The sequence below is a fragment of the Chrysochloris asiatica genome, unplaced genomic scaffold (genome assembly GCF_000296735.1).
Source record: "Chrysochloris asiatica unplaced genomic scaffold, ChrAsi1.0 scaffold00092, whole genome shotgun sequence".
NCBI lineage: Eukaryota > Metazoa > Chordata > Mammalia > Afrosoricida > Chrysochloridae > Chrysochloris > Chrysochloris asiatica.
Window position 1 is genome coordinate 4,053,239 of NW_006408610.1, and position 22,050 is coordinate 4,075,288.

A 22,050-nucleotide genomic window follows, 5' to 3' on the forward strand; every position below is an offset into this window, starting at 1 on the left:
CAAGGACCTACACCTAGCCATGACCATATCTGTGAGGCCTTGACCCCAAGGAGCCTATCAGGACCAGAGCTTTGCATGCCTGACAAAATAGCATTTGAAAAGTCTGCATCAAAACCAGGGGTCCTAGATGAAGAGAGACCAAAACAGGAAGAAATGGCTGGATTGACATCCCAGAGTGAAGGCACATCAAGACACAATATGGGAGGGGATTAGGTAGGATTAGGTGGGGCTGGAGGTGATGACTGATGGGCCTAGGGCAGCAGGGAGCATCCATGGTTTCCTCCCCTCCCCTCCTCTCTCCAGAGGGCACAGCCCTTGCATCCCTCCACTCCCTCCTCCATTCCCAAGGTGCTTTGTCCTGAAAACGCTCATTTTCCTATAAGCCAAAGTAGGCTCTGGAGGGAATCAGAGGCAAAAGCATTTTGTGAGCTCTAGAGGATGTGCTGTAAAGACCAGACACATTCAAACATGCTCCGGAAATCAGGTGATGACAAAAGGCTCACAGGCTATGGGACAGTGACGAGAGCTGAGGGAGGGGGTCAATCATGTGGCCACTACACTACCACTGTCACACCACCATGCCAGTGTTCCACTCCAGGCTGCACTGTGGGCGATCAGCCCCTGATGACATGTGTGGGCGGTGTGTGACTGTAGCATTTCTACCCCAATGCCTTCTATTCTCTCCAACTATCGTCTACGATTCCACGAGCCTGTCTGTAGCTTATGCAATCATGGTCTATGCTTATTACGATGCCCTGTGAATGTACTCACCTGCTATACAGGGATGTGTGGCATCACTCTCTGAGTTGGGTTAATTGCTATGCAATTACATTTTGCTGCTCCATAACCCATCTATTGCTTGTCATCATGCCTCTTGGTTGCATGCGTTCTTTCATTGCTATGTAATTTTGCTTGGTTGCTATGTAACAGGGATCCACGACTACATGGCTACCTGTAATTGTTATAGAGCTCTATATTGTTGCTACCCACCCACAATCTATTGATTGTAACTGGAATCTGCTAGCACATGAAAGGGTAGTAGCTGGAATTTGGGGCTGAGTCTCCACAGTCCAACTAGGGAAAAGTGTCAGAGGTGGGAATAGCCAGCATGGTCAATCTGAGCCCAGTGTATGAGAGAGAGAAGTGGTGAGTTAGAGGACTGAAGGGCAGTGGTGAGAGGATAAAGAGGATGGTTCTGACAGTTAGGAAAACTAGGAGGGAACAGTGGGTCGGGACAACTGCCCTGAATACTATGTGACTATCTGCGGGAATCTGATCTTGACAGAAGGGCCCAGGGCTGGGTATGCAAGTTTCAGTAGCCATGTGATATTTCTCCTTGGCTCTGTATGCAAGGCAGATGGAAGAGCAGGATCAGGAAAGCTTGGACAGATGTAACACCTCTGGGCCTCTTCGCTGTCACTCTTTTCAAAGTGAAGGATCAGACAGATTTGCTCTAAGGCTCCATCAGATGCCCTAGCTGTCTAACTGTGGATTCTACTATGGGATCCAACAAGTTTTTCAGGGTGTATATTGGACCACACCTGGGCTGGGTCCTGGAGCCCAGAGGTGAGGAAGACATCTCTGCTTTAGTTTAAGGGATGAATGATGGTGGCTAAGTGAACCTAACCCACTGGCAAATCAGGGCTAGGCATCAGCAAGGTGGAAGGAGAGGGACGATGGGTACAAAGTCCATTGATAGGATTTCTGGGTGATGTCCAGGGTAGATGTGCTTGGGTAAGTTCTAGATATACACCGAACTCATGACTTCTTTAGACGTCTCTAGTTATGGGGTTGCTCTGAGTCCCCTGGTTGTCACTTAAATGAAAAGCATTCTAGAATCCTGTCTTAGTGACCTTGGGACACATATTTCTCTTATTCATTCTGACTTATAATGGCTAAACTCTCTTGCTCAAAAAGTTCCTCCTGATGGTTAATCTTGACTTCTCAAGCTGCAGTTTAGTTTTACTTCTTTTGACTTAATCCTTAAGATCAAGGATCTACTACCTGTGTTATTATATGGGCATAATAGCATATCCATATTTTATTATTTCAGAAGAAATATTTTAGATATTTTACCAATATGGTTTTAAATCCCCACATATCTGATCCCCTCTATATTTAAAGGCTCTTTCCTTCTCAGCCTTGTTTTCCTCCTTCTCTCTACCTTTATTCATCATCATCATTATCACAGAATTTTAGAAGCAGAATGAAGATTAACCCAACCAATTCCCCTATCTATGTCCTATCTCCTCCAAACAAGTCCACAGTATTAATGTCTCTCAAACTATCTCCACCCTCAGACTTGTGGGTCTCAACTCAGACCTTAGATTCTTTGCCCAGCAGAAATCACCACTAAACCCAAACCAGGAAACCTCTGCCATGTACAGTGTCGGAAGCCAGAGTCGGTACTGCCCTCTCCTTGGTCCTGCTTATGTTCAGTGACCAGATGGTTGAGACCAGAGACTTGTCTAGCCAGGCAAGGGCCTTGCTCCCAGAAGTGGTATGATACAGGGGCTGAGAGGGATCCTGAGTGAGGAGAAGCCTAATTGAATGAGGGAGGAAGCTAACTGGTGCACTCCCAGAAGGCAGAGCTGGAGAGATGAAGGAAGAAGTGCTGAGACAGGGAGAAAAGTGCTTTTGCCTTTCTGCTTTCTTCCTGTCTGCCTTTCCCTTTTGATGACACCTTCTCTTTTCCACTATCTCTATTCAGAGGTACAAGTAGAGGGAGTCATAGGACCAGACTGTTGGAGACAGCAGGTTTATTCATGCTGCTGGAACTCTCCAAAGACAAGATCTTGATTTTCAACCCATTTGTTGGCTGAGCTAGAAGGTTAAGCCTGAGCGCTGTTTTCCTGAAGAGCAGAGGTGAGAGGAGAGATTTGCAGAAGATGGCCCATAACTATTGTGGTGCCTGACATCACTGATAGGAAGGATCCTGCTCCAAGGTGGACATGCAGGAGCATCTTGTTCACACCCAGCAGACAGGGAATGACCCTTTCTAGTCATCGGATGGGACATATTTCAGAAAGGTGCAGAAGTGCCAGGGGAAAATGGGGAGGCTGTCAATATAGGGGGGCAGATCCTCAGAGGAGCATGCCCAGGGCTTTTCTAGTGGCTGGTAGTCTTGGCTGGGATCTTTTCGCAGCCTCTTCTGGAGCAGCGTTCCCCAGGGGATCCGCTGTGGAAGAAGGGAGGACGCCGCACGTGAATTCACTCATGGCCTTTGGGACAAGAACTCAATTGGGAATTTTGACTCTACTAGACTGACTCTTTGGTGTCCTATTTTTTAGGCATCCCCTGCGATTCCTTATGAGATTAAGACACCATCTCATCTCCACTGAGCCTTCTCGAACATCTGACAACTTGATACCAGGAAGAAACCAAGCTCCCATGGTCAAGGACACAGACTCTGTGACCAAAGATGGTGTCCTCTTTTCATTGAGCCCTGATTTCTCCTTTTGGAAGTAAAACATAATCTCCCATTACCTGATGAACAAGGAAGTTCTGAGTTAGTAACTTCTTGAGTAAATGGAACCCTGTCTTACAAGCATTGGAGGGGGTTGTTTTGAAAGAAAATTCTGTGGAGGCTTCATTCATAAGGTGAAGAAACTCTGAAAAATGAAGAATCCATACCTTCTACAAGTTTATCATTGGGGTCACTCACATACTGAGTACACCTAAGGGAAGGTTGACTTGCCACCTAAGGAGTGAGCTGTTGCAGACCGTGTAAGACTAGTCAGAGGTTCGAGGCCCTCTAGGGCTGAGTGTAACAAATGAGGCCACTGGCAGTTAATGGCAAATTGCTTTCATATTAATATTCAGGTATATATATTAAATTAATACACTGGAGCCTTTGAAAATCCACAGATAAATGTGATATTTTCCTAAAGCCAAGACTAAAGGTTGCAAGGTTAAACCTTTCTCCAAAGGATTAACTAAAAATATCTTAGCTACTTCTTGGTTCTTTGTTCTATAGACAAAGAACCCATCCTCCCTAATCCCTTTTCCAGGTGCAGCCCATTCACCTGGGCGTCTCCTGCAGAACTCTCAACTTCCCCCAACTGACCTCAGGGGCTATAGATATGTTAATTGGGCCTGAGAATCCAAGTTGCTGGCCTGGGATTCGAACCAGTGAAGTACAATGTAAAGTTAGCTGAATGTCTGGAAAATTACTGATGTTAGCTGTATCCTGTTTTAGTCCCTCCCAGCTTGATGTGAAACTCCTCCCCTAAATAAAACAGAGGCCCGGGCCTCCCCAGGTGTGCATTACTGGTTGGCAGGCATGGAGTAAAGATCAGTGCATTACTGGTTGGAAGGCATGGAGTAAAGATTGCGGTGCATTACGGGTTGGAAGGCATGCATTAAAGATTGCAGGGCAGTGAGTCGCTGCCTACAGAGGCCATGATGCCTGTAGTCCCAAGCCTGCCCACCAGTGATGTATCCACCCTGGCTTTGGGGTGCCTCATTGTCTCCCTTCTTCTGTTTGTCTGTGTATTCTTTCGCTATCCCTATCGCCGCTGGATCTCCCCTCCTCATGAACCAAAAACTCGTGACAACTATGTCGAGGTCAGACCCCGGCAGTGAGCAAGGTTCATAGGTGCAGGGATGCACCTTCCCCATAACCTCTATCATGGCTCCGGTCCTTCCTCCTAGGGAGACACACTCACCTTTTCATTAGACATTTCTGGCACTTGGGGTTCTTCTTCTGCTTCCTGAGGAATGGATGTGCTGGAGTTCAATCTGGAGCTCCCTGTGGACTTTGACCAAGATTCACAGATGGTACCCAGATTCTCATCCAGAATCTTAGGATCCAGGGTGGGCAGAGCCATGCTGTTGTTTGATGTCAGGAAGTTTTCTGGTCTCTGTGAAGAGAAGGTGCAGAGAAGTTTCAGAAGGTCCTTTGTCTACTCACACACTTTAATGTAAGTGCACTTGCTATATACCCTGGAGCCTCTCCTCCCCATGATTCAAGAGGCCCTGCATGATCTCACCCATCTACCTTCTACCACCTACCTCCTTGCTCACTAAGAACCAATCACATTATGCCTTCCTTGGTATCCTCCCAACAATCCAAATTCTTTCTGGACTGTTCAGTCTGGAGAGCCTCCTGGATCTTTATGCGGCTGTTCCCTTTACACCATTAGGTCTCAGCTCAGATGTGAGTTTCTCAGAGAGGCCTTGTTCACCTCCTTGTCTAAAGCAACCATGTCTCCAGATTACTCTCATCCACATAATCCCACTTCGCTGTGGTGGTAGGACTTATCTGCCAGAGAACTAATTTAGTATCTACCTCCCTATTCCAATGCCTACACTAGGATGTGAGTTCCATCTAAGCAGAGATCTTGTTCGTCCCTCATATTTGACTCATTATAGGAGATTTATAAAAATTTATTAAAAACAAAACCAAAAACAATGTCACCTGTGCCCTCCAACTCCATGCAGTTGTTGTTGTTGGGTGCCATGGAGTTGGTACTGACTCATAGTGACCCTATGCACAACAGAATGAAACACTGCCTGTCCTGAGCCAACCTCACAATCGTTGCTACGTTTGAGCCCACTGATGCTGCCACTGTGTTAATCCATCTTGTTGGGGGGTCTTCCTCTTTTTCCCTGATTCTCTACTTTACCAAACATAATATGCTTCTTCAGTGACTGGTCCCTCCTCACAATATGTCTGAAGTATGAAAGACAAAGTCTGGCCATCCCGGCTTTCAAGGAACACTCCGGCTATATTTCTTCCAACACAGATCTATTTGTTCTTTTGGCAGTCTACGGTGCTTTCAATATTCTCCGTCAACACAATAACTCAAATTCATCAATTTTTCTATGGTCTTCCTTATTCACTATCCACCTTTTGCATGCATATGAAGTTATTAAAAATACCATGGCACCTTAGTCCTCAAACTGACATCTTTGCTCTTAACCACTTTCAAGAGGTCTTGTGCAGCAGATTTGCCCAATGCAAAACATCGTGTGATTTCTTGACTGCTGCTTCCATGAGTGTTGATGGTTGATGTCCATGCAGTTGTTGTTGTTGTTATGTGCCATGGAGTCGGTTCTGACTCATAGCGACTCTCTGTACAAGGTTTCCGAGGTTGGAAATCTTTATAGGAGCAGAAAGCCTCATCTGTCTTCCACGGAAAATCTGATAGTTTTGACCTGCTGACCCTGAGGTTAGCAGCCTGATTTGTAACCACTATGCTACCAGAGCAACCTCTAAAATCCCCACACACTTTGCTATGTATAGCTACGTTCCATTTTATTTCCTTTGCCATCCTCTAATCTTATCACTTATTAAGCTAAGTCTTTTTGTTCTATATACATGATGGTTTTCTTTCTCTTTTGATGTCCTTTTCCCTAGTCTCCTACGTGTCATGGCTATTGGACTTTCTCTGCTTGTCTAGAATCTGACCTCACTCAAATACTAGCCCTTCCAGGAAGTCTTGATGCCTTGAGTCAATGTTTGCAGCTTTTCTGGGTTCTTCCAGTCGGCTAGCTGTGGTATCATACTGGTAATTCCGGACTTGCTTGTGATTTTGTTTTCCTAACAAAACTTTTAGTGACTCACACTTGGGGCATATCTTATACTCTTTCCTTAGGGAATAGTTACTTTATATCTCTGAAATAGGTGGTTATCCCTAAAATATAGCCATTTTACTTAAAAAATATATATTATTGAGAATATACACGGTAAAACATACAGCAACTCAACACTTTCTATACGTACAATTCAGTGCCATTGATTCATTCTCACCTCCCTTTTCTGAATTGTTCCTCCCTCATTAATATAAAGTAACTGCCTCCTAGTTTCTCTTTCATCTTTCACGTTGTTGTCAGTTTGATCCCATAGATAGCTAGATCTTGAAAGAGCACAATGCTCAAGGCAGACAGTCTCTGATAGTTAAACTAAACTAATGTTTGCTTTTAAGAAGGCTTCAGGGGATAATTTTGGTTTAAGGTTAGGAGTTTCAGGGGTTCATCCAGCCTCCATGGATCCAGAAAGTCTATTTCAAATGAGAATTTCAAATTCTGGTCTTTTTTCCCTCCTTTTGATCAGGGTCCTTCTATGGCATTTTTAATCAAAACTTCAGTAATTATCACCACCCATTTTTTCTGGTCTCATGCAATGGAGGCAAATATGCCAAAATTTCAAAGATCATCTAATTTCAGAGTTGATGAGACCCTCAAGGGTGCCCATTCCCATCCTGTATCAGATATTGGAACTCCCTCTCTGCCACAAATTATTCTACTATTTATAATATTATGCTAAAAATAAGTAGAGCAATGGACACAATGCCAATCAGGACAGATTGGGTTAGAAGGTCCAATGCCTGGCTCTAAACGAACAGCAGTACAATGACTACAGCTGGACTTGTCTTTACATACTCGACATGAAAGTCCACACATATGAGTCAGATAAACTAGGGCAATACTCTTGAGTTTACCACTGGGGTTCATTAAATAATAAATCTTTTATGCCCTTTAAACATTTAGTTTGCAGTAATTCAATACCATGAAGTCTTGTGCCAGTAGAATAAGGGATATGAGGACATGGTGGTGGTGGTGGTATGGAGTTGGTTCCCTGTATAGGGTTTCTGAGGCTGTAAATCTTTACAGGAGCAGAAAACCTCATCTTTATCCCATGGAACAGCTGGTAGTTTCAAACTGCTGACCTTGAGGTTAGCAACCCGACTCATGAACACTATGTTACCAAAGCTCCTTATATGAGCACATAGAGGCATCCAATCTAGCTCAGTCTCATTTTCCCCTCTGTCAAATGGGTATAAGGATAGATAGTTCCAAATAGAATGCAGCTATAAAAAGACTGTGGGGTTGGGAAGAGGAGGCACTGGGTTACTCTGGGATGAACTTTTTTGAAGTTTTTATTGTGAATTGAGTGATAGTTTACATGGGAGAACATCAGCTTTACATTCATCCTACTGTATTTTGTTTCATTGCAATGACTGCAATCCCCTCCATGCATCATCATTCAACAGCATTTGCTTCTATTCCCTCTGTTTTTTGTTTGTTCGTTTGTACACTGAAGCACTCAGAAATATGTAATCATTCAAACAACCAAAGGACATACCCTGCAAGCCTGTCCCCTGACTACCAGCACACAGCCCCTCGCCCTCCATGAGTATAGAGTCCCTGGGATGAACTTTGCAGACCACTTAGTGCAAATCCTAACCAAGACTTGCTTTTCCCAGCAAGTTTGGCTTGTCTCTCCTACCTGCTCCTTTACACAGCTATGGTTTGGGGATGGGAAAGGGGCCATGATCCCTTTGAGGGTTCCCTATTGAAATTAAGTCTTGTGAATACACCTTGGCATCTCTGTGTAGCATCACAGCCAGAAAATTGGAGCGTTTCTGATTCTACATTTCAGATAGGAAAAACCCCACATCTCATCTCCTGCTTGAAACAGCTGAACATCAGGTTGACCTTAGAGACACACTACAATACGTATTGGATGATTGTATGGATACAGGAGAGGGTGAAGGAAAGAGTGAATAACTATTTTACTCATCCAGGGCAAAGACCAACTCCCTATTGCCCAGAGCCAGGGTGAAATGCTGATTCAGGACCCATAATGACATTTCTCCTCATTTCCAGGCAGAAAGCCAATCTTGATGCCCTGGATTTCATAGACTGCCATCTAATCCAGTTAGGAGAGGAAGTAGGAGTAATGAAATCAAGGAAGAGGTCTCCAGAGGTCCCCTCATCAGTTCTAAAAGCAGGGACTAGAGACCTGAACCTCTCCCCTCCCCCAGAGCCTGTCTCCCTGACCTTCACCCTATGTGGCTCCACCCCCAGCTGAGGGATTCAACTAAGTGACCCAGAATTGACATTCACTGAGTCCCTATTGGAGCTGAGCACTCACTAGATACTTTTAGATGTATTCTGACGTTTGCTGTATAAATTCATTTAATTCAATGCTAAAATAAAAAATGATCCCAACCCAGTCCAGCCCAGCCCAGTGTCTTCACTAGGTCAATCTCTGCTGGGCAAGGGAGTGTTCTGAGAAGAAGGGATGGAAAGAGAGAGTATCTATGCATTTTAAATCTGTTCTGCCATCCCACTTCCTCCTTCTGACCCCTGGCTGCTAGAGTCAGTAGCTCTACCCTGCTATGCCCAAGGAGCCCTGGTAGCATAGTGGTTACGAATCGGGCTGCTAACCTCAGGGTCATCAGTTCGAAACTACCAGCTGTTCCCAGGGAGAAAGATGAGGCTTTCTGCTCCCGTAAAGGTTTATAGCCTCAGAAACCCTGTACAGGGTCACTATGAGTCAGAACCAACTCCACAGCACTTAACAACAACAACCCTGCTATGCCCAGCCCCATGGCTGACCCTTCTTGCATCTTGGCCTGAAGTTCTGAGGTGAGATGAGTAGGTGGCTTTTATAGAAAAAAAAAAAAAAATTCAGGCTTCTAAACAGGGCAGGGAAGACTGGAAGCAGTTGATTTTGTCTTATAAGGTAAGAGGCACCAGGAGTACTGAAGTACCTTTCACAGTATCTAAATTATTCCCTTTCTTTAGGCCAGCATTGCCTCTCCCCCTTGACTGCCCTTGCTTTGGAACAGAGATTGTGTTCTCACCTCCTTACTCCTCAAGTGAAGTGATGTTTTCTGAAACAGTACATGGAGAAGCCAAGCATGGCCAGGGGATGGGCCAGGTGGGTGGGCGAAGCAATATGGCAAGGGAATGGGGAGAGGGAGAGGCATTGGAAAGGAACGCCTTGCTATTCAGGCCTGGCTCTCTTCCTTTCCTCCAGGTGGGGGTGAGGACTGCTAGCTCACCCCACCAGTCTGTTCATTTGCTTCTCTACTTAGTAGGACTTAAAGCTGCCTGGGATATAGCCTGCTGGGACAGCTTGTGGCTGACAAGTGGCCCTTTTCTCTGTGGTTTGGTGGCTGCAGCATGCCCTGCTTCATTAGGGTTATAATTGGAGACTGACTTTGGAAAACTCAAAGCAATGCACAGTCATGTTACTGGCTGAGACTTGGCACAAGCACATATGAGCACCAGGATTGGGAAAAGACACCCCCTACTCACACTTCCCAGCCCTCACTGTGGCCAGCAGAGGGTCTGTTGATATACATTGGACCAATGGCACGCACCATGAGCTCCAGGTTTCTTGAATCACCTGTCCACACCCCCACACCCCACAGCTCCCTTACCCACCTCCTGCCCCCCAACCATATCCTCTGTCTCCATCCTACGCACTCCACCCACTAGGTCCTTGATCATGCAAAATGCAACAGTTCTAGCTTGCCTTGGCAATTATGGACCAGGCTGGCGGCAGCTGCTGTCCTTGGTACTGAAAGCTCCCGCCTTCCGGACTGCCTGCCTCTCATCCCGCCCTGAGCCCTCTCACTGGAACACACATGCTCTTAATTCAATTAGCTGGCCCTGAACCCTCCCTGGGGAGCCTGGAGCGGAAACTGACAAATTATGTTTAACAAAGACATTTGTCCCTCCCGCCCCGCCGGCTTTGGGCTCTGTCCGCCTGTATCCTGCTCATTAGGTATCTAACAAAGTGCGTCCCAAGAAATCTGCTTCCAATCGCTAGTAATTCAGGAGGCCTGATGCAATTTTCTCCCTGATAAGGGTGTCTAGCCCGCTGGCAAGCGCCATAATGAGCCCTGTGCAGCGACTCCCTGATCAGTCACTGCTTTGTCATTTCCTGTGGTCGCAGTTGTAGGTTCTTATCTCTTCAGCTGAAGGCGAGGCTCAGACAACAGACCCCTCCAAGAGGGCTTGCCCCCTCCCTGCATACTGAAAACCTCATTTATAGCATCTCCACATGGTCCTGCAGCTGTGATGGGGTCTGAGGCTCCGAGTCTATCTCCTAGCCAAGAATGGCTGACTGTTAATCCTCACTGGGGCCACGAGTCACTCGTCAGAATATAGTGTCAGAGGGTTAATCCAAAAGCAAGTTGTGGGGTCAAGGGAGGGGAGCCAGTGATAAGGATGTTTTAAAATCCTGGCAGGGAGTTTAGCATTCAATAGAGCCCTGCTGTAGCTCAGTGAGGGGTTGTTGGCTCATTCTTGTTAGCCTGAAACCATTTAATGGTTCTCTTTGTGTTCCCTCCCCACTATTGATACCTAGAGAGACCTTTCTGACATACTGGTCAGATCACATCCTACCATACTCAAAGACCTTACTAGGCTTTCCATTGCTTTATGGCAAAGTCTATACCTTATATCGTGGTGTCCAGATCCTCTACCACCCATTTAACTCTCCAGTCTCATTGCCCACTTCCAGTTGCCTTAAAGTCAATTCCAACTCATGGTGACCCCATGTGTGTCAGAGTAGAACTGTGCTTCATAGGGCTTTCCTGGACTGATTTTTTGGAAGTGGATCACTAGCCCTTTATTCCAAGGCACCTCTGGGAGGATTAGAACTGCTAAACTTTTAGTTAAAATCCAAGTGTAATCACCCAGGGACTCCCCATTGTCCACTCCCACTCCCATATGCCCCATGTTCTCTAACACTTTCATGTCTCCATGACTTTGCACCTGGTTCCCTCTGGCCTGAGCATCCTTGTCCTGCTAGCTTCCAAGACACTCTTTGAGGCAAAATGAGGTAAGTCACACTTCTCTGTGACTCTTCTCTTGGCCTTTTTGTGCTTGATGCGTGTACCTCTACTAGGACTTTAGTAAGATGGGTGGTAATATGTTGAGGTATTTTACTGTTTGGCACAGAGAAATGATCTAATACATGGTGAATGAATGTTTTACATAAATGATCCCGGCTGGGTCAGGGATGCATCTGGCTTGGCTAATATAGGTCAGGGGTATGGCATTCTGACTTTGAAATAAGGAGAATCTTGAGAGCAGTCCCCCATCTTCTGAGAAGTTTGATATGGAAGGAGAGAACAAAGTCACGCAAGGGAGTCTCTTCCCCCGAATGAAAGTGCCTGAATGTTTACTTTACTCAGCCATCCTTGCAGGCCTGACCCAATATAGTTCATCACTGGCTAGGGGTTGAGGACCACATTCTCAAGGTGGCACAGGTCCTGCTGTTGGTGTAGCATTGGGGATGACATTGTATTGTAGCTCTTGGTCCAGCCCTGTCTTAATCTCAATCAGCCTGGGAGCTCTCAGTGTTTCATATTCTCCACCGCCTCCACTGTGCCCAGTACAGGACAGGGTACATCAGGGACTTTAGCAAGTCTGGCTTATGGAGAGATGATTGTCTGTCACTTCTCCTTTTCCTCACTCTCAGGAAAAATTGCTGTGAGACCAAATGTGGTGCTGGTGATGTTTATCTTCAGCATTTGACAAGGCCTCTGAATCTCCTTATGGATGTGAAACTGGTGGAGCGGCTGTTGGGAAGGGCGGGGCGCTGAGTGATGGATTAGCATGGCTCCATCAGTGTGCCTCCCCCAGGAGCCCTGTCCACATGTTGATGAGTTCAACACGTTTGTCAGCAACTTGGGTGAATGATACTAAGAGCTCCATTAACTAAGTGTCTGCACGACATGCTGCTAGACATTTACACACACTTCCGCATTCCATTTTCACTAGGTTCCTGGCAGGTCCTGATTGCAACCCCCCACTTAGACAGATGAGGAAAGAGCAGCTCATGGTAGCTAAGATCAAGTGGAAGATCTGGGATTCAAACCTAAGTCTCAGCGTGTGCATACCCAGTAAACATTGCCACATTGATGTGTTTTGGCCACATCCACCAATGGCCTAGAGTTTGGGGTGTGGAGTGGAGGGGGTAGTGTGAATGCGTTGCATGAATATAGTCAGACTCCAGAATTATCTCAAACCTAAAGTATGGACTAAGACAGAGAAAGTAAAATATCACAGGAACAAGAGACCCTGCCAGAGTTAAACATAGAGCAGCAGAGGTGCAAGATGAGAACAGGCTGGCTGACGGTGGCTCACATGCCATAGACTATATGCAATCATGTAGACTTAGGCTGTACCAAAGGGGGGAGAATACATACAGAAATGGGGTGATGGTCATACACTACCCATTCATGTTAATCTGGTCCTACAATTTTGGAGGACACTTTTAAGAGGAGTCTTGTCAAGAGGAGGTAACTGGGAAGAGGAGAAGAAGAGAAATCAAGTCTGACACATAGCAGTGAGAAGAATGAGTTGGTTCAGATGACATAAAAAGCTTGCAAACATCAGCAGGGCTGACACGGCCTGGGAATAGACTTCTCTGGGGTCTCAGGATGGAAAAGGTAGGGCTTGGGGAGAAACTGGAGAGAGAGGGAAAAGATTTACAAAGGAGCTGATCCAGGCTGAAGGGGGTTTCTTGGGAGATAATAAACTCCCTGTCATGAGAAGTGAGCAAGTCGAGTCTGCAGAACCCTCTGTGTGTGTTGCAGAGAGTGTCAAATCTCCTCTCTGAGGTGGGAGGTATGGGAGGAGTTGCATGATAACTAAGAGACTGTGGAGGGAGTAATATTTACCCCAAAGCTATGGAGCTACTGGGAGTGATTTAGGTATTGCGAAAAGTAGATAGACCTTGGATGACTGAGGCTGTTCCCACACTGAGTAATTGGGATCCAAGGGCAGGCTGGTCCTGGAAAAAACCCACATTCTCACCCCTACCCCCACCTGCCCTTGCTCCAAGCTTCCTTTGAGTTGAATGGGAAGATCTCCAAATTGATTGGGAACCTGAGAACGTGAGAAAAAGGCACCTGTGAGCTGGGGGAGGGACAGTCCTGCTTCATCTCTGTCCTGCCACCTGCTCTGGGAGAGTGAGAAGAGAGGAAGGGTAGAGGCAGGGAAGGGAAGATTGTCAAGGCAGTTGTGAGGCAGTGGAGGGGTAAGAGTCTCTTTCTCTGGATGCCTCATCAATTGTATGGTAGAGTTAGAGCTGGAACTTTGGGGTGGGCTGGAGATAGAACCTTTCAGAGAACAGAGCCAGCTAGGAAGACGGCTATGCGCTGGACAGTGGGCCTTCCAGGCAGGTATGCTTGGGGAGGAGACTGAGGCCAGGTCTGTGTTGAGGCTTCTTGGAGGACCAACCTACTGTGGCTACATGTGACTTTCCAGAAAATCCATAAAAATTCCTCAAAAACCAGCATGGTCTTCCTGTCTTCTGCCCACCCCTTCACATTTACTAAACAGTCTCTTGCCCCCACTCTTAGAGACAGCCTTGTAACTGGTTTGAAAATAAACAAAACACACACTCACCATGGCAACATTTTGCATGGCAGCAAAGAAGGGAAGAGGGAGGGGGAGGGTCAGATAGGGACTGTGGGAGGTGCTTCTGCCTCCTCTCCTCACATGTACCCTCTCTATGCAAAGTCCAAGGAAACCAGCCTTCCAGAGTTTCAGCCCTCCCAGCATCCCTTGGGCTGAAGAGAAGGTGGCTACTCATCTGAGAGGCTCCACCTGTGTAAGACACTGGATCACAAACTCCAACCCAAACAGGTGAAATGTTGCTCAATACCCAGATGACTGCATGAACTTGTCCCATCTCATGGGGAGGTGCATTTCTTGGCATGGAGCCAGGCAAGGACACTGTATGAGCACCGACTGTATGCATACCAGGCTCCCAGTCCACACAGATCAGCTCAGGAAAGCCAGGCAATGTGAATTTCAGTTCAAAGAGACGCCTGCAAGCTGGAGGGCACCCAGGATGCTGCAGAATTCTTGAAGTCAGTTCATTAAGAGAGTCAGACTGCTTAGCCTGGAGAAGTTTAGACTCTCAGGGGACCAGATCACACTCTTCAAAGAGAAGAGGCTGAGATCAGAAGGGGAGTTGGGGAGACTAAAGGTTCATGTGTGTATGCGTATCTGCAATAGCCATAGGCTCATGGAGTCTTAGATCCTAACAGATCTCAAAGACTGTCCAAGCCCCACTGTATATGCAATAAAGAGATTTTTGAGTGTGTATATACAGATGTTCATGTTTTTCTAGTTTTATGTGTTGTATTTATACATACACATACATCTACATACAACTCAAGCATATTATTATGAGAAGCAAATGTCCATAGAGAAGTTTCACTGGAGAGTAAAAACTTAACCCAACACTGACAGAACTACCTTCAAGCCCAATATCCCAAACCGAGAGACCATCCTTTCAGGTGAGAGAGGCAGGTCTCCAGGAGGCAGGTTAGGCTTGATGTGGGCTGAGCGCTTCGATCACTCGGATCCACCAAGTTCTGGCATGGGCTGCTTTTGAAGGTAGTGAGCTTCTGGTCATGAAAGAGCAGAAAGAGAGGCTGAGAGGACCACACGTGGTGAACGCTGCCAAGGAGATTGCTATCCAGGGCAGTCTCTACCTATTTGGAAATTCCTAGAGCTCTTAGAATGTGTGAGGTGGAAGTGTCAAGTGTGGGGAGACTTTGTTCATCAAAATGTCTGGTTAACCAGGACAGCCTGTGCCCAAACCTCCTGGGCATGGAGGCCATAGGAAAGAGACTATCCTCAAGCTGGGGTTATGCCCAGATAGGACGTGCACATCAACTTCTCCTGCAGTATTTCCTCTCTGTAGCACACCTGACCATATACAAGGAGAGCCCTTGAGATGGAGTTGCTAACCATGTGGCTGAGGGTCATGAGGAGTTACTATCACTAGCTTCACTGTAGCTGGAGTGTCCAAAGGCTCTAAGATTTCCAGCCTTTGTTCAGTGGACTCTTGGTGTGGCGCTGTAGGATTAGCACTGGAGAGCAAACCACAAGTTCGGTGGTTCAAACCCACCAGTTGCTCCTTGGAAACCCTATACAGGATCGCAATGAGTCAGAACCAAGTCGACTGCACTTAATAATAAATGACAGCACCAATCAGTTCAGTAATTCCAGGAGTTTTATGCTATGTTTGCTGTAAATAGTGGAAGATTGATGACTGAACCCTGATGGCACAATGGGTTCAGCGTTGGACTGCTAACTGAAAGGTCTAGAATTTGAACCAATTAGCTATTCTGCAGAAGAAAGATGAGGCAGCCTGTTTCCATGAAGATCTAAGTCTTGGAAACCCTACCAAGCAGTTCTCCTGTCCTCTAGGGTCGTTGTAAGTTAGAATCGACTTGAAGGCAGTAAGCTTGGGTTTGGTTTAGTTCTGATTTTAGGCCCACTGATCACATGACACTAGACAAACCTCTTCATTTGCCTTATCCATAAAATGGGGATTATGTTCACTACCTGATCACTTTCCCAGAGTTCTTTGGAGTTCTGAGAAGCAAATGGAATAATGTGTATGGAAGTATATCGGGAAGTCGTAAACCTCATGCCATTGTGAAGAATGCTGTTATGATGTAGTGCTGGTAGAGTGAAGTTTCTGTGCAAAATAAATCCTGAAGCTGTGCACCTTTTCCAGCTCCATTGTTGCTACATTGTTCTGTTGTTGTTGTTGTTGTGCCATCGAGTCAGAACCGACTCATAGCGACCTATACACAGCAGAACAAAACACTGCAAGATCCTGAGCCAACCTCACCACTGTTGCCACACTCGAGTCCATCAACTCTGCCACCTGGCCAATCCATCTCGTTGAGGGTCTTCCTCTTTTTCTGTGACCTTCCACCTTACCAAACATGATATCCTTCTCCAGTGACTGGTCCCTCCTGACAATATGGCAGAAGTATGAGAGACGAAGTTTGGCCATCTTGACCTTCAAGGAGCACTCTGGCTGTACTTCTTCCAAAATGGATCTATTGGTTCTTTTGGCAGCACATGGCACCGTCAATATTCTCCTCCAACACCATAACTCAAAGACATCAATTTTTCTACAGTCTTCCTTATTCACTGTCCAGCTTTCACATGCATATGAAATTATTGAAAATATCATGGCTTGGGTCAGGCGCACCTTAGTCCTCAAGCTGACATCTTTGCTCTTCCTCACTTTAAAAGGTCTTGTGCAGCAGATTTGCCCAATGCAATACGTCATTGGTTCTGAGCCACCTTCATTTCTTGTCTGGACCTTGTAGCCCCTCTCCCAGTTTCTACTATGACCTCTTATAATCCATTATTCAGAGGGAAGCTTGAGTGATCTTTAAAAACGTGTGTCAGACAGACCATGTGACTTCCTGAGTGGAATCTTTCCACAGTTTACCATCATGAGAAATAAATGAAGAGCCCACATGCCTGGTGCTGTCTACATCTTGTTTCCTCTTGTTCTCTTCACTTGCTCCCTTGGTTCCTGGAACAGGGCACATTTGTCCTTTTCTGGCTGTTTTTTCTGTCTGGAACATTCTTTCCCTAGTTCCTTTCATGCCTGTTATGTGTTTTCTCACTTAGATCTCAAATTTCTCCCCTTTAGCAGGCCCTTTCTTGACTGTTGTAAGTTGCCATCCATCAAGTTGGCTCCACTTCATGCCGACCTTCTGGATAACAGACCGCAGCATTGCTCAGCCATGTGCCATTCTTCATGTTTGAGTCATTGGTATGACTGTTGTGTCCAACAGGGTTTCCCTGTCTTCACCAACCATCTACTTTTACTTCTTGTTATTAAGTACCATCAAGTTGGTTCTGACTCGTAGCAACTCTGAATAGAGTTTCTGAGGTGCGGCTGGTGGGTTTGAACCACTGACCTTGCTGTTAGCAGTTCAGTGCTTATCCTACAGTGCTGTATGAGAGCCCTGATCACTCCTTAGATGGAGCAGTAAGATGAAAAGAACCTGGTCTCTTTGTTAAAACAGCTTGTCTCCTAACCATACAAAGATACCACATATACAATCCAAATAGCCTCTCTAACCACTTCCTACCATATCACCTTGTTTGGTTTTCACCGTGGTACTTATAACTACCTAATATCTGCTAAGGAGGCCTGGTGTGGCACTGTGGGTTAAATGCGCTGGGCTGCAAAGCTGGTTTGAACCACAAGGTCAGTGGCAGGGTCCCTATGGGTCAGAACCGACTCAATGGCACTTAATAGCTACTGCAGTATCTGCTAATGGAGCTGTTTGTTCATTGTCTGTGGCACACTCCCTGCTCTCTAAGAATGCAGCTCTATGGAGACAGGGCCTTTTCTGGTCTAACTCAATGCAATAGCCCTACAACCCAGGGTAGTGTATGCTACCCCATGGGTGCTGGATAAATTTTTGCAGTGTGGTTGAGACAATGATGGCGTTATAGTGATGATGGTGGTGAGCAGGTGGGAGTGAGCTCCTTTAGACTGAATTGTAACATCCTCTGACCAGTTCATCAATTTCAACACTCTCCTGCTCACTCTGCCCACCTGCCCACCCTAGGAAGTAGGATGTCAAAAGGGCCCAGTGATGATGAAGTCAAGGCATGTGGGTTCTCTTCCTCATCATAGTCCATGGGCAGCCAATATTCTAGCTCTTGCCTTGCACAGTACCTGGCACATAGTGGCGCCTCATCAGCATTGTGTGGAATAAAGGAAAGAAGGAAGGAATAAGATTGCAAGAAGACCCTTATGCTAAATCCACTTACATTAGCACTACATACTTAGGCCTGCCCCAAAATAGATCATCGAAGTTCTAGAATCAAAGTGAGTCCGTTATTGGCAAATCTCCAAGTAGTTTCACCAAGAAATAGTTGAGGTAAGCAGACAGCTTGTGTGTGTGCCAATGGTGTATGAAAATGTCTGCCGTCAGTTTGCATGTAAGCACATAAATATGCATCAAATGTATACATTGTTGCAAAGGTGTGTGTGTGTGGAGAAGTGCGTATTTGTGCATATGTGACTGTGTGGATATTCAAATGCAATTGTATAAGAATGTGTGTACGTGTGTGAATCCTTGGCTGCAGACTCCAATTTCTGAATCAGATTCTGAATTTCCGCTAGTACTGTTTTCTTGGTGTACAACCAATCTTGATCCTTTTTCCTTTCTTCTTGGAAATCCATTACTAAAAGCTTTTTTTTTTTTTTTTTAAACCTGCCTCTAGAGGGAGGTGGGTTGGGGGAAGGGGAAGCTAAAATCACAAGGCCCAGATCAAAACACTGAGCAGCTAAATGAATTCGGCAGCGTTTTCCCGCATGACTTGGAGGGATAATTTAGTGAGGCCGCCAGCTGGAAGGAAAGGGATTAATTCTGCACTTAGCACAGCTCCAGTGAATAATTCATCGCTGAGACCCTTGTGCCCAGCCCCTGGGCAATTGGGGAAGTGTCCTGCCCACCTGCCTGTTGGTTGCCTGAGTCTACCACTACTCAGACCAGGGGTACCTGACATTCTTTTCAGTCCCAGGACACATGGGTCTCAGTGAAGGGGGTAGGGGGCAGCAGGAGGTGAGGACAGCAATGACCTTTGGCAGAATCCAAATTCTGGGCTGAGATCCTGGAAGGTTAGGCTCTAATCTGGGGGACTTGTGGTATTTTTCTCTAAGAACCCTGCAGCCCCTTCCCTGAAATCTTTTGTATCTTCTGTGTCCTCCTCCTTCAACACCTTCTTGTTCCTACACCTAGTTTTGGGCTGAGGAGGGCACCCACTCTTTAAACCAGGATTTCAGAGTCTTGAGAGGACAATGCTGAACATCTGCAGCAGAGACTGCTCATGGAGAGATTTCAGAAACTCACAAGAGGCTTTGTGGGAACATCTTTTGGGGCTGCACTGGGCTACAAAGTTGGTTTGAACCACAAGGTTGGTGGTTCAAGCTCAGCAGCTGCTCCTCAGAAACCCTATATAGGGTTGCTACAGGTTGGAACCGACTTGACGGTACTTAAAAAAAAAAAAACCAAACCTTGCTAGAATCCTTTCATTCCCCACACATGGAATCCATTGAGCTTTTCCTGGGTGAGGCCATAGGACCCAGTATTCCCCAGAGTTGGTGGCTATTTTTCCTGCCATAGGAAGCTGGCAAGAGTGAGCTGACTCAGATATCAGCCCTTGCTAACCATTCCCAGTTCATGGACCTAAGTTGTGTCCACACCTCAACTTCCGGTCTGTCCCTAAGGGTCAATACCAGAGAGTGGAAAGTGAAAAAATTCTATCAGGTAGTTGCCAGGTGCCCTGGAGACAAATGACCAGGATCCAGGCTGGACTCCTGAAACCCAAGCATAGCTGGTTAGAGGGATGGAGGACTGTCCACCAGGCAGGGCTCAACCAGGTGCCTTTCCACTGGACCAAGCCAGTTGTGGAAGGCAGGATTCTAACACGGGTCCCTTAGATTCTGTATCCTAACTTCTGGAGTCTATGAATATGATGTCATATCATTGATGTGATTGTTACGGCATATGGGACAGTTGATCTTAAGATAGGGAGACTATTGGGATGAACCTAGTGTACCCACATGAACCCCTTTAGAAGCAGAGAGTTTTCTCTGGCTGTTAATACAAGAGGAAGCCAGAGAGATTCAAAATATGAGGGGCATTCACCATGCCTGCTGGTTTAAATAGGGAGGAAGCCCTGTGAGAAGGAATGTGGGTGGCAGTATGGAGCTGAGGGAGGTCCCCGCGTTGACGGTCAGTGAGGGAATGAGGACCTCTGTCCTACAAATGCAAAGAACTGGATTCTGCCAACAATAGAATTTTCTGCAGAACCATTAGGAAGGAGTGCAGCCCTGCCAGGACCTTGGTTTCAGCCTTGTGAGCCCCTGAGCACAGAGCCCAGCTGGGCTGTGGGGGTCTCTGACCTACAGAATTGTGAGCTAAAGTAAGTGTTGTTTTAAGCTGCTGTGTGTGGCAATTTGTTATGCAGCAGCGATAGGAAATGCATAATCCAGTCCACCCTGGTGGACCCTTGATCCTAGTGAGCCAAACTTGGTTTAGACTGGGGTAGAGCTGACTCCCAGGTCTGAGTGTCCTTCGTATTCAACTCTTCTCTTCCTAGTCTCCTTGGTTTCTAAGAGGCCCTGGTAATGCACCGGTTAAGTGCTTGGCTGCTAACAAAAAGGTTGATAGTTCAAACCACCCAGTAGCTCTATAGGGGGAAGACTTAGTCATCTGCTCTCATAAAAATGGCAGCCAAGCAAACCCTATGGGGCAGTTCTCCTTTGACATATTGTTGTTATGAGCCGTGGAGTCAGTCCTGACTCATAGTGACCCTGTACAGGGTTTCCGAGGCTGTAAATCTTTATGGAAGCAGAAAGCCTCATCTTTCTCCAGTGGAACAGCTGGTAGTTTCGAACTGCTGACCCTGAGGATAGCAGCCCGATTCGTAACCACTACGCTACCAGAGCTCTATTTACATCCAATGGCCACCCAGCAAGAACATATCCGGGATAAGAACAATGATACTTCAGCCCTCTCTTTGGTTTCCTGAACCTCAGCCTTCCTCAGACATTTCCATCTGAAGCAGCAGTTACTCCCGGAGAGCCCCTGGTCCCCAGCCCCGGACTAGGAGCAACAATAGTCAAGGAGAGTGGAACCACTGAGGGGCTGTGGAACCACCACATGTCTGCCAGACCCTGATCTGCACACACAAAGCCTTACCTCAGAGGAATGCAGCTGGAGGGAGAGGTCCACTGTGGGGGTCTCGCCATTTATAGTTTTCAGTTTAGTGTCCTGGGTAGAGAAGGGAGCAGTCAGACCATGCTGGCTATTGGCCCGGCAGCTTCTGTCTCAGCTCTACCCACCGTCTGCTGGGGCTGTGCCCAGGTGAGTGGGAGAGGACTTCTGCCTCTGTTTACCTCAGGGCTCTGGTTCAACCCCCTGCTGAGAATTTGTATTTCCACACCAGGGACACTGAATCAGAATCTACATTTTAATAAGATCATCTGGGGATTCTGATATAGGCATAAGAATTCTTATGTTCATAAGCATATGTCTATATAATAATCTCCTGGGGATCTAGTTAAAATGTAGATTCCGATTCCATATATATAGGTAGAAAGGCAACTTCTCAACTTCTCAACCTGAAGGAACCAGTTTAAAGTCCTGGTTTACCCTCACCACCTCCACACCCACATCTCCCAACTTCATAGGAGACTTGACTGGCCAAGCCCTTTAGAAGACCCCCACGGGTTCATTTCCTGACTGAAGGAGAAGTGCTCTTGTGTGGCGCTGTGGGTTAATGTGCTGGACCATAAGGTCATGATTCAAGCTTGTCAGCCACCCCTTGGAAATTCTATACAGGGTCATTATGAGTTGAAATCTACTTGAAGGCACTAAACAACAAAAAATGGGATGGGGCTGTAGATAAAACACTGGACTGCAAGGTTGGTTCGAACCACAA

At 46.3% G+C, this 22,050-nt stretch overlaps 1 protein-coding gene across 1 annotated transcript in view; it reads right to left on the reverse strand.

Annotated features, from left to right (window-relative positions):
- CCDC33 (coiled-coil domain containing 33) overlaps positions 1-22,050 on the reverse strand; it is a 136,444-nt gene that overhangs the window by 43,080 nt on the left and 71,314 nt on the right. The window contains exons 11-12 of the mRNA XM_006866491.1: positions 21,309-21,380; positions 4,668-4,862 (exon numbers count right to left, since the gene is read on the reverse strand). Of these exons, the coding sequence (XP_006866553.1) occupies positions 4,668-4,862; positions 21,309-21,380 (267 nt within the window). The remainder of the gene's footprint in view (positions 1-4,667; positions 4,863-21,308; positions 21,381-22,050) is intronic.